General features: G+C 37.9%; 1 protein-coding gene across 2 annotated transcripts in view; it reads left to right on the top strand.

Annotated features, from left to right (window-relative positions):
• SRRM4 (serine/arginine repetitive matrix 4) overlaps positions 1-15,306 on the top strand; it is a 111,691-nt gene that overhangs the window by 60,987 nt on the left and 35,398 nt on the right. For both annotated transcript variants that reach the window (XM_075273501.1, XM_075273492.1), the window contains 5 exons: positions 2,222-2,308; positions 3,022-3,093; positions 5,721-5,747; positions 7,904-7,954; positions 12,823-12,915. In XM_075273501.1, the coding sequence (XP_075129602.1) occupies positions 2,222-2,308; positions 3,022-3,093; positions 5,721-5,747; positions 7,904-7,954; positions 12,823-12,915 (330 nt within the window). The remainder of the gene's footprint in view (positions 1-2,221; positions 2,309-3,021; positions 3,094-5,720; positions 5,748-7,903; positions 7,955-12,822; positions 12,916-15,306) is intronic.

Raw genomic sequence — 15,306 nt, 5'->3', positions numbered from 1 at the left:
CCAAGTGGACTCCCCGAATGGAATACCAAATATAGATGTGAACAGGGGCCTTAGAGAAAGCCAATTTTGAAATCTTATGTAAGTTGATGCCCTGGAGACGGGTATTAATTCCTGGGAGCCCTGGCCTATATTCCACCAGTCTAGTCTAATTCTCTAACAGGAGAGTCTATCTAGAAGTCACAGAAACAAGGGAATACTCCATAAAACCTAACTGTTAGTAATAGTCTTAAAATAATCCTGCTATTTCCAAGTCCCAAAAATCACTGTCGCCAATCAATAGTATTCTTTTCAAACTCTTACGTATAACAGATAAGATAAATAAAACCACAAAACACCATAATAGCCAAAGTGCAATTTCTTAACAATCCAGTACTATAACATTAGTACAAAACTATTTGAAAAATTCAGATATGTGATACTTAGTAGTTACATCAGTACCCCTCTAGACCCAAAATGTTCCCCTTTGGAAAGCCAGAATTCCCAAGGGACCCATATATTATTATGGATAAGTAAAACTGAAGCTCTCCATTAATGTCCGAGTCCCGGTGGAGTGCACGACCTTGTTTCCTCTGGACTTTCCAAGCTGAAAATATGTTTCGAAATAAAGCTGGTCCGCAGTCCCTCCAGGCTCAGTAAAATTTAATTTTTAATAGCTCATTTAAAAATACAGATTCCAAAACAAAAAATACAAAAACTGCAGAAAGTGAATAGTCAGAAAAAAAAAAAAACATACATAGTGGTTAAAGCAAACTCCAACGCGTTTCGAGGTTGAACTACCTCTTAGTCATGGCTTACTTTGGAATTGTGATTCCCTTCTTAATATATGCACCCAGTCATTAGGACACCTGCTATACCTACACCTGTAATAGAAATACTGACCCTTTCTGTTTATCTCATCTATAAAAATAATGGAGTTGACCACCTGAATTTACAGCATAATAATCAATTAAATATTTTGGGCGTTCCGGTCTTTCGTAGGCATATTCATTATTATTTTTGCAATATATTGTGTTCAACGTTTTTCATTTGTTAATCTTTATGTCATGCTTTACTTGTAATGTCTTTTCAGCCTTGCACTCACTTCATTATTTAGCTACCATGCTTTCACTTGTGTATATGGCTACATGTGTGTATTCCCTTATGCAGCTACACTGAGTTCTATCTCTATATAGGGGTATTGCTACTATATTTATTTTTTTTATTTATTTATTTATTTATTTATTTATTTATTTATTTATTTTGTGCATATACTTTTCAGCTAGCTGACACATTATTATAATATTATTGTTTTATACACTTTGTTACACTTTTGCATTTTTATATTTTACTGTTCATTGTTGCCTGCCACTCACCATATTTTGTGGTGTGTTGGTCCTCCTATATTTAGCCAGTATTTTTGATATTTATATGAGCCACAATTTTGGTGTTTTTATATTTGATTATTAATAAATACAATATTTTTATGGTGATCCTGTCTTTTGACAATTTTTCCTTATTAGTAAGTTTACATGCTTGATCCAGTACCTGAATGGGATACCCCCCCTCTCTTTACACCATAGATATAACCTCCTGGATTCTATTACAAAAGCATCTTTGGTCGTACAGTTCCTTCCAACTTGAAGGAACTGACCTTTTGGTATGCCTCTTCTCAGTCATCCCACCGTAAGAGACTATTTGTTGCGTCGCATTAATACGAAGTATAAAAGGCTTTATTGGAGATAACGCATTTCGGGGTGTAAATTGCTTACGAATAGCATACCCCTTCATCAGCTCTCAGTCTTGCGGAATATGTTGGCGCTATATAAATAAAATGTATTATTATTATTTATTGTTTGTACGTGTAAGGACACATATTTTATTCTCTGATTCCCTGCTTATTAAGACATCTAAGAATGTGTTTGATCTATTTCATATGTGAAGACTAGACCTTGTAGAAGTACAAATGGTCTACAAACCACAAGGACATTGTCAATCTATTGTCAAAAATCCATTGTCAATTCCCCCTATAAGTAAAACATCTTTTCACAATAAACTATATCGCAATCTGCTTAACTCCTCACGCACTATTACATGTTGCCTGCAGACTACATTGTATTTTCTTGGTGACAGGTTCTCTTTAAAGATATATTTCCAGTTAATACTTACAATTTAAAAATATAGGTATGAATGTTGAAATTAAGGGCAGTATACTAAAATAACTTATTCTTTTCTCTGGTTATAGGTTCTTAGAAGCTGAACAACTCAGCCCTTCTCCACCTCCCAAAGGGAAAAAGAAAAAGAAAAAATCTGATCGCAAAAAGAGAAAAAGGTTGGTGTATATTGGGCTAAGTAGCTACATGTAGTCAGTCTCTTGCATGGCTTGCATTGTATGTTTGTAAGGTAATACTCCCACACTACACTAATACTCATATATGCCTAAGCATAAAATCCACTATACACAGTATGGGACTTTATTTGAAGCACTATGGGAGATTTATGCAGTAAAATAGAAAATTGTATACAAGTATTGAATAACAATTGCTATTATTTCATTATTTTTTTCAGAAAATGATAAAATGTACATACATTTGAGTGTGCTTACTATTACATGTGCTACAAAGACCACATACAGACTGAATTACTGTAGTAATATTAGATCAATGTGGTATATATAAGGCTTATGAATCATTTGTCCTTCTGATCCCACTAGGCCCAACATGCTTTAGATCCCTCCTAATGTATTGACCTTACCAGCATCACAGGTCCTCCATTACCTGGCTGCAAGGCAAGTTAAGATGAACATTAGCTGAATCAGAAGTGGTTACCCTTTACAATAGCATTATCTGGTATCCTTAAAATAAAGTGCAATTTTTGCCTATGTCTAATGTTTAGTATGACTCATGGACATAGAAAAATGTGTTATACTCAAGGGGGATTTAGAAGAACTTGAATTATTCATTTGGAACAAGCATTAGTTATGGCTCCTCTAGGTTATTATACAGAAAATTCTAAATTTTGTTCACCGTGTGTCTTCATCTCCAGGTCACGGTCTTACAGTCCTTCCCCTGTGAAAAAGAAAAAGAAAAAGAGTTCAAAGAAGCAGAAGAGACACAGGTATGGGACACACAAGGCTACACCAATGTTCTTCTCCTATTCATAGAATTCATGTTTCCCGTATTTGTGAGCTTCAGGTATAAGTTATGGTTAGGTTGATACTTGCAGTACATGATAATAATACAGTCATTCTTGCTTATTACAATAGTTTTTATGAATTACCATATATTATGTGATTTATTTTCATGTTACCATGCATTCTGATGCTTCAATCTATTTTACAGTTTTAATTAACTAAATGTGGCGTAGAACTTTAACTTAATTTTTTAAAATGGATTTTAGTGTGTTCTCTGATAAGATATCACACTGCTGTAAGTTATTATTGTCAAATATTAGTTGGCATAAAAAACAAAAAATATAAGATAGGCACCACTAAAATATTACATACAGGAATGCTTCGTATTATATCATAGACAAACAATGCAACATGACGCTACATAACGAAAAAGTGTATAGGTCCTAAAATCTATAAATCTTTATCACACACATAATACAAAACAGTGGTGTAACTGGGAATGGTGGGGCCCTGTGGTGAACTTTTGACATGGGGCTGCTCCCCTTTCTAACCGACACCGAAAACCTCGACCGACCCCCCCCCCCCGCCGCATTCCTGCACGCTCTATTATGCCCCATAGTGGCCCCTGCACACAGTATTATACCCCATAGTGGCCCCTGCACACAGTATTATGCCTGATAGTGGCCCCTGCACATGGTATTATGCCCCATAATGAACACCCATGAACAATTATTATACTCTGAGGTCTTTTCAGACCCAAAGTATAATAATCAGAGATCCGGGGAGATACAAACATAAAAAAACACTTACTTACCTATCACCTGGCTCGACTGCAGTCTTCGGTGGTGTCGGCCATCTTTAATGACGTATTGACGTCACATGACCTGGGATGCAGACCCGGGTCATGTGACGTCAGGGATGTCACACAACTATGCCCGAAGCCTCCCAGGAGCATGGAAAGGTAAGTAACACGTTTATTATGTTCCCTTACCTTTCCGGGGCCTCCGATCATTATACTCGGGGGTCTGAAAAGACCCCCGAGTATAATAATAGTGCTTGTGAGGCCCATGGCGTCACTTACCGATCCCGGCCACTGCCAGGATCTGTAAGTAAATAGGGCCCGTTACTGGCTGGAGTAACTCTAGCTGGTAACAGCCTATTAAGAAAAGAAGAAAAAAAAACGCAGCAGTAGTGGCTGTCGATGGGCCCCTAATGTCCCAGGCCCTATGGCTATGCTACTCCTGTTACCCTGGTAGTTACGCGACTGATACATGATCAACAATGATAAATGCACATAAAAACATGCACCACACACTACAACACCCTGTGGCCAAACGTCCCAAAGTTAACTCGCCCACCTACTCACAATACCCATATCATATACATGCAAATGCATAAAAAGTAACAAAGTTTGCATGATATAAGACCCCAACAAGTAGACCAATAAAAACCCTCTACTTATGAATGAATGCAATTCGTATCAAATAAGGTTAATGAAAAAAATAGATATACAATAAATAATCAGTACAACTGATGTCCTATAGATCAATCAATTAATCAATCAATCAATAAACAGAAATAATATCTAATACACAGTCTCAAGTGCTGGAGAAAGTTGGTGAATGGAGACCCTCAGGCCAAATGAGGAAGACAAGCGTATTTTATGTGCTATTAACGTCATTGTTGATAATGTGTGATGTGGTTTCTGGGATGCCAGGAATGTATTATTATGGATTAATAATTCTATTTATGGAGACCAGTTTTAACAGTTTCTCACCCCTGACAAAGCTGCCATTAGGAGCAGCGATATGTGCTGCGCTTGCTTTCCTTGTTTGGCCTGAGGGTCTCCATTCACCCACTTTTCCCAGTATGTCAGCCTATGTATTAGATATGGGTTTTTCTCATTTAGTTATTGAGTTATTTATTTAGTGATTGATTCATAGAATATCGGATGAATTGATAATTTATTGTATATGTATTGATTTTTTAAAATTCATTTTATTAGATAAGAATTGCATTTAACCATAAGTAGAATTTTTTTATTGGTCCACTTGTTGGGGTCTTATATCATGCAAACTTTATTTATGAATTTGCATGTAAGTGAACTGGGTATTGGGAGTAGATGCGTGAGGTGACCTTGGCACTTATTTTGTCTGGCCACAGGGTGTTGACCACTCGGATGTGTGGTGTGCGGTCGATGTTTTTTATGTGTTTTTGTCATTGTTGGTCTTGCATTGTGTGCTTTTTTGTTGTGTACTTCTGTCATGTTGCAAAGTTTTCGTTTGCTCTATTGCTATATGTTATACTATATCTAAGACAAACCATTCACAAATGTTGTATCAGGGCATGAAGACATAGAAATCAGTTTTGCTCGGGTGGACATTTATCTTTTAATGCTGCTGTAGATCCTATTTTTAGCCTTTAATGTCATTGTAGACAAGTTATTGGTACTAAGAACTGCCAGTTGTCTTTACAATGAAGCCTTATTTCCATATCTATATGTATAGATTGAAATTTTCTGTTTAAGAAAACAGGAACACAAGTTATCTATAATATGATACACCTTTAAAAAATAAAGTTCATAGATTCAGCTTCTTTCTGATTTCCCTAGGTCTTCATCAAAGAAGAGAAGACATAAGTAAGTGATTTTCTGCATTCCATAAAACACTCACAGTAATTTTCATAGTGATATCTGTAAGGCTATAACAGGTGCCATTTCTAAAGAAAAACGGTAAATGAGCACTATTTATCTTCTACAAGGCCAAAGAATTTCCTAGAATGAAAGGTAATTTAATGACTTGGCCTTGACACCTTGATACATTCACTACATTCAGCCAATGTGTCCACTCCAGTGGAATCATTGTTATATGGTCACTGAGCACAAACACTCATAGACCTAAACCTAAGATGAAATCCAAGATAGTTTTATTGTGCAGAATTGATCTTGTCCTTCATTCACACAGGCCAATTATTGTTATGATTGTGAACAATTACAAACAAATCATGGCAGTTATCAATCGACCACTGTCAATGGATCTAAAGTCACCAGACAGGTGCTTGTCCTGATATGTACATGGCTGAATAACCCTAGTCCGATGCAGGAGCTTATTTTGTTTATAGCCGTAGTAAATAAAATGGCCACCAGGACTGTCCTATGTGTGAAACTCATGCTACAATGTAACGAGGACAGGTTCCCTGTTGCTGAAACCTATTGAGGACCAATCTCCTGCATGTTACTGAGGATATTCAGCCATGTATCAGAGCAAATAAAGTGACTTCTTTTTTTATTTTTTGTTCAATTCCCTAAGAACCCCATTAAGTTATCAACAGTGTATGAAGAATTTGGGTCTTACGTAAAGAGGTTATCCCGAGAGATTTTATAAAAGGCTTTACGCAGGAAACCTTATAAAATCATGAAAAAAGCTCTGTCATTGATTCCCAGTTTAGTCCTGGCCATGACTTGCTCATCTTCACAAGCTGAAATCAGTCACCGGCCTCATCGGTCAATTGTGCATGAAAACCATGTAACTGCTGAGGCCAGTGATCCACTGCGGCAGTCATGTGAGGACGTATAGGGCATCATCACTTTCACACAGGGAACACTGAAAATGGAGGGGAGTAGTCTAACACAGCTGAAGTGGTGGGATATATAACTGGTGAGTATAGCTTATTTCATTATTTTAAAAGGTTTCCTGCTTATAATGTTTTTTTCCCCCCTTTAAGTGGGGCCATACATATTAGATACCTCTGGGGTGGCCTTAGACAGCTGATGGACCCTTTGTAAGAACAGTTCATGAACTGCTACTTATTCAATATATTAGCCCTTATACCTTGCAATTGACACACCAGTAATTTTTATAGTTCATCAACCCACAGGACATTTTCCTACAATCTAAAAGACTTAAGGAAACAGGCCCCCTTACACACTTGCCCCCTGTTCTCGTGTCTACATAGCTGTCAACAAAGTACACTGCAAATGGCAGCTAGCTCTACCTACTACCCCATGCACATGCATACTCAGCATACCAGCATGCCATGCATGTTTTATAAATAACAAGAATGGAAAATACCACTACCAGATATTACTCATGGCAGCTGATCTCTTAGAGGGCAAAAGGAAAGTTGTGAGGTCCCACACACAAATGCATGTGTCTCTTGGCTGAGTGTGCATGTGTTCTGTGGGGAGAAGAGAGTAAACTATATGCCCAATCCTTTTATTTCCCTGATATCAGATGTTAGGGGAGAGCCAAGAGACTTTCCATATATTAGATAGTGAGCCATACTACCACCATGTACATTTAATATGTATGCTCCAGGGACCAATCACATGCTACACACACATTAATCTCACCAGCCAGGCCAGTCTGTATGAAAAGCTCAGCAATTTCTGGATGGAGCAGTTTCTTAAGATTCTGAAGTTTTCTTTACATGACTTTACATTTCTTCTATATCTTGAAGCAAGTTTTCCTTTCACATTTGTTTAGAAGATCCGAATTTTTTACATGAAAATAGAATGGTTCCTAATACAAAGGAAATAAGAAACATTCCAGAGGATTTCTTTTGGAAATGTTTTAGCATTTTTGCATTTTGACCTCCTATGATATAGAATATTTGAACCAATTGTAAGGATAGCATTATGCATTAAAAAAGGGATACATTGTGATATGTTATACATGATTGAAATATAGAATGAAAATCTTGACTTTTCAGCTTTTGCCCATGTTTGTATCCAGGATGTTATAAATGGATTCCATGTCTCAAACACTACAGTTAATAAAATACTCCTTTTCCTAGTTCATCCAGTCCCAAAAGTAAAAGAAAGCAAGACAGGAAACATAGAAAACAGTGAGTATCTACCTTCTTTTTTATATTGAAGTGCTTGGTGAAGACCGCTAAAGATTCTGTTCCTGTTGTAGGTCTCAATTAAATCTTAAAGGGAATCTGTCACAAAGGTGAAGCAGAGGCATTACTGGAGGATGATGGACTCTAATTAAACCCCATAATGGGGCCTCTATCTACCTTGTACTCTGTATATTTCAGGTGACAGAGGGACCTTTGGGACCTCTTCATGGTCCAGACCAAGGTAGAGATTGCTACCACTTCAGCTCCCATAGCTCCCCCCCTGTGAAGTATATTAAACCTTCAACATAATAAAATAATAATTAAAAAAAAGTCCAAAGCAACATAGCAATACTCAAAAGTGCAGGTGCAAAACCTGAATCCTTGAAAAGATTGCAACTCCCAGTACACACAAACGTAGTAAAATGCCAGCGCTCCAAGGATCAAGTGTTTACTGTCTCTTTATTCCAAGGCAATATTTCAGTCTCAACTTTTTTTAAGCAACAAACAAGTGACCACAGACACATTATATACCATATATTGAGAGCAATTTATCACACTTGATATCAATTAATACATATTCTACATATATCCACATAAATTTAATATATGTTATAAAAATGTGCAATGAATTTTACATAAAGCGCCCCTGTGATAGTATAAATGTGGTATCAATAATTAGACAGTGCGATAATAAACGACTCTAAATTGATAATCTAACCTGGTAATTCATTAAAGTAAAGTGCAGATGCATATAATAAAGAAAAGCACTTCCCTCAATCCATTTACTTATATGAACACATGTATGTCAATCAACGTCTATCACAAACCAATGCACATGCGTGCGTTGTCCATAGATAGTGTGACTGGAGCGCATCAATTGCGTATGTGTAAATGAATAAATGAATATTTCAGCAATGGAGACATGAATTTTCATGAGTAAAAAGGTGTTATATTCAAGCCTATGTGCAAGACGTATCTAACTATGTTGCTGGTTGAATATTCTTCACCCCAGTGATAAATTCCCTATAACTTATAATTTATTACGGTATGTACATTGTGTACTTCCTATTCTAATATAAGCACTTAGATGATATTACATATGTGACAATTAAACTACGGCGAAACGTCTTTGAAACAGCCACCTAAAGGTGCTTTGAACAATTATCTTCTAGCTTTGCAGCACTCTGAAATAAGATAGACAATGTACCGTACTGTTCATAGGATATAATGGAAGCAAATGTCTGTTACAGAAAATCTAGTCAACCTGCTCAGAAAATGTTGTGCTTTCCTATGAGAAGTTAAACAATCCAATGGCTCGTATATACTGTATAGCCAACTTGTAGTTCTGCATAACCTGAGCTATATTTTACAGCAGTCATACAAATGTATGGGCTCTTATGTATATTTGTATGCCTTCAGTGTCATATCTATTTTTCTATCAGTTTCTGACATTTCATCAGATATTCCATCTGGTTATAGAAATCACCCCAGAGTAAGAAAAGCCAGTTACAGAGGCTGTATGGCTTCATACCAAGGAGCAATACTCAGTATCGTATGGCTTCAACACCAGCGTGTATAAGCATTTCAGATAGATGTCAACTGAGTGCTCATTGACCAACGGTTTTTCCTTCTAACCCCCTGTAACGTCTCTGCCTGTTCGGGTCTCTGCACTACTCTCCGCTCGCACTCTGCGAAGCAGGAGACGAGTTCAGTTTGATTCTTTGCATAGTGTTTTTCACTGCACTTTGTGAACACTGCTCTATCTCAGTAATTGAATTCCTACCACAACCATGTCCTGCACCTTGTTTCCCTCTGTTCATGAAATGGTTAATTCTAGTTTTGCCTGTGTGACTGACAGCCTATCTTCCAATCAAGCCTAGGGCGGGTCTTTGTCTTCCTGTATACAGGCTATCAGCCCAGATAGACGGGCTGGCAATTGTGACTCTGTCCTGTGACCTTGTCGCTGCTAAGCTCCTCTTCTGCTATGATTGTATGATTGCTGACTTTTGACCTCTGGCTTACACTTTGACTACTCTCTTGGATTTTGATTCTTTACTGTGTTTCTCGACTATTACTGGACCATTGGCTAGGTGATCTCCCTTTGTTGTTGTTTGTCTTGTCTTCGTTCTGTGTTCTCACATATATAGGAAGGGCCTGTTGACCAGTTGCCGCCTATTGCTTAGGATAGGACTGGCAAGCAGGAAGGGTCAGCAGGGAGGGGTTCAGCTTAGGGCTCACTGTCTATTGTGCCCCTTCCCCCAGCGTTCACCAGCTGCTACTGGGGAATTGCTCCTATAGCAATTTCCTTATGCTGGGCTGAGCATATATGTTCTAAGCAAAGAAAAAAAAGTAAGATGCTGCAATAGACCCCTGGTATTGGTTTAGACACATTGAAAACCTTTATCCTGACTGTGTCCAGACACTCCCATACATGCTAGATGGTTGACCAATGCTGCTACAGTCAGCTAATGTGTATGGTCACCTTAAGAGGACATAAGTCCAGCTTTAAGTCAAGTAACCTTAGAATGCTAAGAAATAAATGGGTAACTTCCATTCCTATTAGAAGAGTAGTCATGAAACCTAAGACTTCCACTTATTTTATGAATGTATACACCCAGCAGGAGATCAAGACAAGACCCAACAAATAATACTAAACTATTTGTCCTTTACATCTATTGTTGTAGCCCCTATATGTTATTTTGGTGTCCTGTGTTACTTCTCAGAAGACTGTACAGGTTCACAAATACTTCCATAGAAAAAATTTCCCAATTTCATGAAATTTTTAACACCCTCATGGTGATCTTTTCTTGCTAACTGAAGGGCTGCATTGCCAACCATTGTGACATTTCACATGTAAATCTGATAGGTGTTACTTCCAAATGTGTTACTTTTCTATTCAAGATAACTGTGTGAAATAAAGAAAAATAGCATCACAATCATCACAATTGTACAGTGAGTAATAATATTCTCATTGTCTATTGCTGCTCCATTTCCATTCCTTCATGTAGATCAGATAACTGAGAAGGAGACATGCTGTTTTTTCCTGTTCTATTCTGATTGCAAAGCATATTGGGATGACATGAACTACAGGGGACTTCCTTTCTATCTTCTGAAGAGCAGCCGTGATTATTATTGCTGTCAGTAATAACATTAGGAGTCACTGACTTAGCAGTAGGTGCTCGGTTTGCAGGAAATTGCCGTACTTAGGTTCTGCCATAAGACGGTAGACGGAATTGAAGCGGCACAGTTTTTTTTAGGGAACAGGATGTGGATCTACTTTGTAATGCAACTTAACACATTAAACTTTCATCTCATGTCAGACTGAGGCAATGTCAAATCTCTGACGTAATACGTTCTTTATAATTTATTATATAGCCTATTGTATGTGAGTTCTTAGAAATAGTTCAGCATAGACTACTCTATTTTCATACAGACTGTAAGTTTCTACCCTATTTATAGAGAACCTGCCATGTTGAATATTCAGTCCTATCGTCAGATAGCAGGTTATGGAGCTGGAAGAGCTGAACACATTGATATATTTTGTAAGAAGAAAATCTGTATAATTTTTATTCATTTATATTAATTTAAATTCATAAGTTTACCTTAAATAACACATTTAACAATGCAGAACTTTCAGCCATACAAAAGTGTGGCAGACTCACCTTAAGTCTCCACATTGCAGATACGCAGCTATTTTTTGTTGCAGATTTTGCTGCAGTTTTTTGAACCAAAGCCAGGAGTGGATTGATCAGAAGGGAGAAATATAAGAGCTTCCTATATAATTCCCATTCCTCTTGTAACCATTGGCTTTGGCTGAAAAACCACTGCATAATCTGCAAGAAAAAAAAAGCTGCGTTTCTGCAACGTGGGACCTCACTCTTAAAAGGAATTGGTTAGAAACCTCATCCCAGTACCTTGTAGAGGTGATACTACAGTTTCCAAATATGATAATCTATACTTCCGTCATGGTTAGTAACATCAATTTTAGGTTAAAGGGAGTCTATCAGCAGCACATTCCATAAAAACCAAATCATAGTACCTTGTAGATATGATTCTACAGTTTACAAAGATGCCTCTATTTTTCAGCTCTGGAACTCCATCTACATCACAATTGACATTTTATTCATATGTAAATTAGGAAAAAGTGCACATCCCAAAGCACTTTCCTTTCTAGTTAAATATGAATAAAACTACAATTTACATGAAAATGGGGCTCCGAGCTGAATAACAGAGGCATATTTGGTTTGTAGAATCACCTCTACATGGTACTGTGGTTGGGTTAGTCATCATTTACTGCTGATAGACACTCTTTAAGTAATATAACCTAGAGCTGATGTTACTACCCATGATGGAACTATAGATTAGCACTATAGAAGACAGCTTTTACATATGGGGCATGTGCATTATAATTGTACAATATTACATATGGATAATATGTTTTCCACTACACATCTTGTCTAGTTGCCAGTCACTCTAGGACAATATGTTATTACAATCACCCATCCTATAAACTGGATCCAGTTCACTTTTACTACTGCTTTTTTACAGCTTCCTTCTTCCTTTACAATGGTGAAAATGTCGAGGGGTATAGTAGTGCGGCTTGGACCTCCTAGTCATGCTACATTACACAGTAGAGGCTGACATTTTGTCTATCGTATCAATCTTTATTTATAATGACACATAAATGAGGTCATATTTGATTTCTTATTGGCTGAAATGAGTTTGCACAAGGTATGCATACAGCGCTATTCACAGAGCCTCCTGTAATGGGCTAGCTCATTATAGCGCAGTATTGTACATATACTGTATAAACAAATACGTTTTGGGAATGTAACAGAAACTAAAAAGATTTTATTCTGTCTTTCACATAGTTCACGTGGAAGACCACGAAAATCTCACCATCGTCGTTACCAACACTCTCGCTCGCCAAGCACTGAGTCTAGATCCCCAAGCTGTGAAAACAGGTAAGAGAGTGTCATGAAGAAAAAGCTGTTACATAACAAATGACTTATATACAGTAAAGTTAAAATAATGAGACTAGGAAAAACTCCAATGATGTCCATATCAGTCTATTAGATCTATTGCTCTGCCAGATCCATATGTGAGAGGCACCACTAGTGCTTGGGGTTCTCAAAGTATCCAATGTCATGATGGCAAAAATAGCGCTGTAGGTTTTTGGATAAAGTAACGTTGCAGAAAAGCTGCTTTTTTGTTGCAGATTTTGCTGCTTTTTTTTTTTTTTGAAGGAAGGGTAAATAAGAAGACAACACTTATACTTTTCCCTTCTACTAAATGCTTTTGGCTAACCAAACGGCAGAAAAATATGCAAAAAAAAGAACTCTGTTTTCACTGCAAACAGATTTATGAACTTGTCTTTACGGCTGAGGCCCCACGCAGGGGCAAACCTTTTTTTTTTTTTATCATTGTAATTTTTATTGAAAGGATTTTCAACGAACAACAAAAAACAACAAGGCAAAAGCCCAAGAGGGTAAAAAAGGGCACTTATAAAACAATGAAACAGAACAGTGCAATAACAATTCAAATAATGAACAAATAAGACAAGGGGAACACACAGCACAAAGGGAAAGACAACAGGAAGGGGGGGATCAGAGACCATTCAATGCACAGTAAGCGTCCCAGGACGACCAAACAGCTTGAAATGCATCCAAGGTGTGATTAACCCCTTCCCGACATTCGCCGTAATAGTACGGCGCTGCCAGGAAGGGCTTCCCGCAAACCGCCGTACTATTACTGCGGATGCATGGTGCGCACACAGAAACTGTGCGCACACCATGCACTGCGGGTGACAGCCGTAATACACGGCTGACAATGCCCCGTGACACCCGCGGTCGGAACCGGGTCCGATCGCAGGTGTTAACCCCTGATATGCCGGCAGTCAACATGACCGCCGGCACCTCCGGGGTTTCGCTTCAAAATGGTGCCGATCGGCATCCCCCGCGCCGTTTCGGGGGGTGCCGGTGTTCGTGGGGGCAGCCTGGGGTCTGATCAGTGACCCCGGGTCTGCCCCTTCACTTACCCCCTCCTCGCACCTGGCTGATCCTGCCGTAAATGAAGCTGTCAGCCTGTGCATCTACACAGGCTGACAGCTTCCTATACAATGCAATACACGTGTAACACGTGTATTGCAGTGTATATGTAGTGAAGCGGTGATCAGCCGATCACTGCTTCAATCCCCCATGGGGACAGAAAAAAAAAGTTAGAAAAAAGTAAAAATAAAAAAGTTTAAATAAGTTTCAAATAAAATAGAAATAAATAAAGCCCCAAAAATCCCATTTTCCCCATATAAAATGTTTTATTATGTAAAATAAAGAAAAATAGAAAAAAAATTACATATTTGGTATCGCCGCGTCCGTAATAACCTGAAAAATAAAATTAAAACATTATTTAACCCGAACGGCGAACGGCGTAAAAAATAAACGTAGAAAACCGCACAAAATAATGATTATTCACCACCTTTCCCTTACAAAATGTTCAATAAAAAGTAATCAAATGGTCAGATGAAAACCAAAATGGTACCAATAAAAAGAAGAGGTGTTCCCGCAAAAAATAAGCCCTCAACCAGCTCTGTCTAGCGAAAAATAAAAATGTTATGCCTTTCAGAAGATGGCGATGCAAAAATAATGATTTTTTTCCCTAAATTGAATTTTATTCTGCAGAAATAGCAAAGCATTATTAAATAATATAAATGAGATATCGCCGTAACCGTACCAACCCGCAGAATAAAGGTAACATGTTACTTATGCTGTACGCTGCGCGGGAAAAAAAATAAATGCTAAAAAGCAATGCCAGAATTGATGTTTCCTTTTACATCCCACCCACAAAGAGTTAATAAAATGTAGTCAATAAGTTACAGGGCCCAAAATGGCGGCATTGAAAAGTACATCTAATACCGCAAACACCAAGCCCTCATATGGCCACATTGCCAGAAAATGAAAATAAAAATCTAGCTTGTACAATGTGAAGACAAAAACCCTAAAAGTCGCCAAATCATTAGGATGTAAGTGGCTGCGACTAGAAGGAAATGTATAAGCTGTGCGAGCGTTTTCAGGGGACACCCCATATTTAGAGCTATGAGAGAGAAGACACCAGCGCTGATCCCCCAGAATGCCCCTCTTCCCCATCCGTGTCATAGGAGCTAGTGGGAAAATAAAATAGGAGTTGGTGTGCCCAATTTACTCCGCACAGCTTACATATTCACTTCGGGGTTACTAATGCTACTACATCACTTGATAAATTCTTTGAGGGGTGCGGTTTTCAAAATGGGGTCACTTTCTAGAGGTTTCCACTGTTTTGACTCCTCAAGGGCTTTGTAAATGCGACATGGTTCCTGAAAC

Source organism: Leptodactylus fuscus, chromosome 1, assembly GCF_031893055.1.
Source record: "Leptodactylus fuscus isolate aLepFus1 chromosome 1, aLepFus1.hap2, whole genome shotgun sequence".
Taxonomy (NCBI): domain Eukaryota; kingdom Metazoa; phylum Chordata; class Amphibia; order Anura; family Leptodactylidae; genus Leptodactylus; species Leptodactylus fuscus.
Note: the sequence above shows the minus strand (reverse complement) of the source record. Positions and strands in the feature narration are given on the sequence as shown.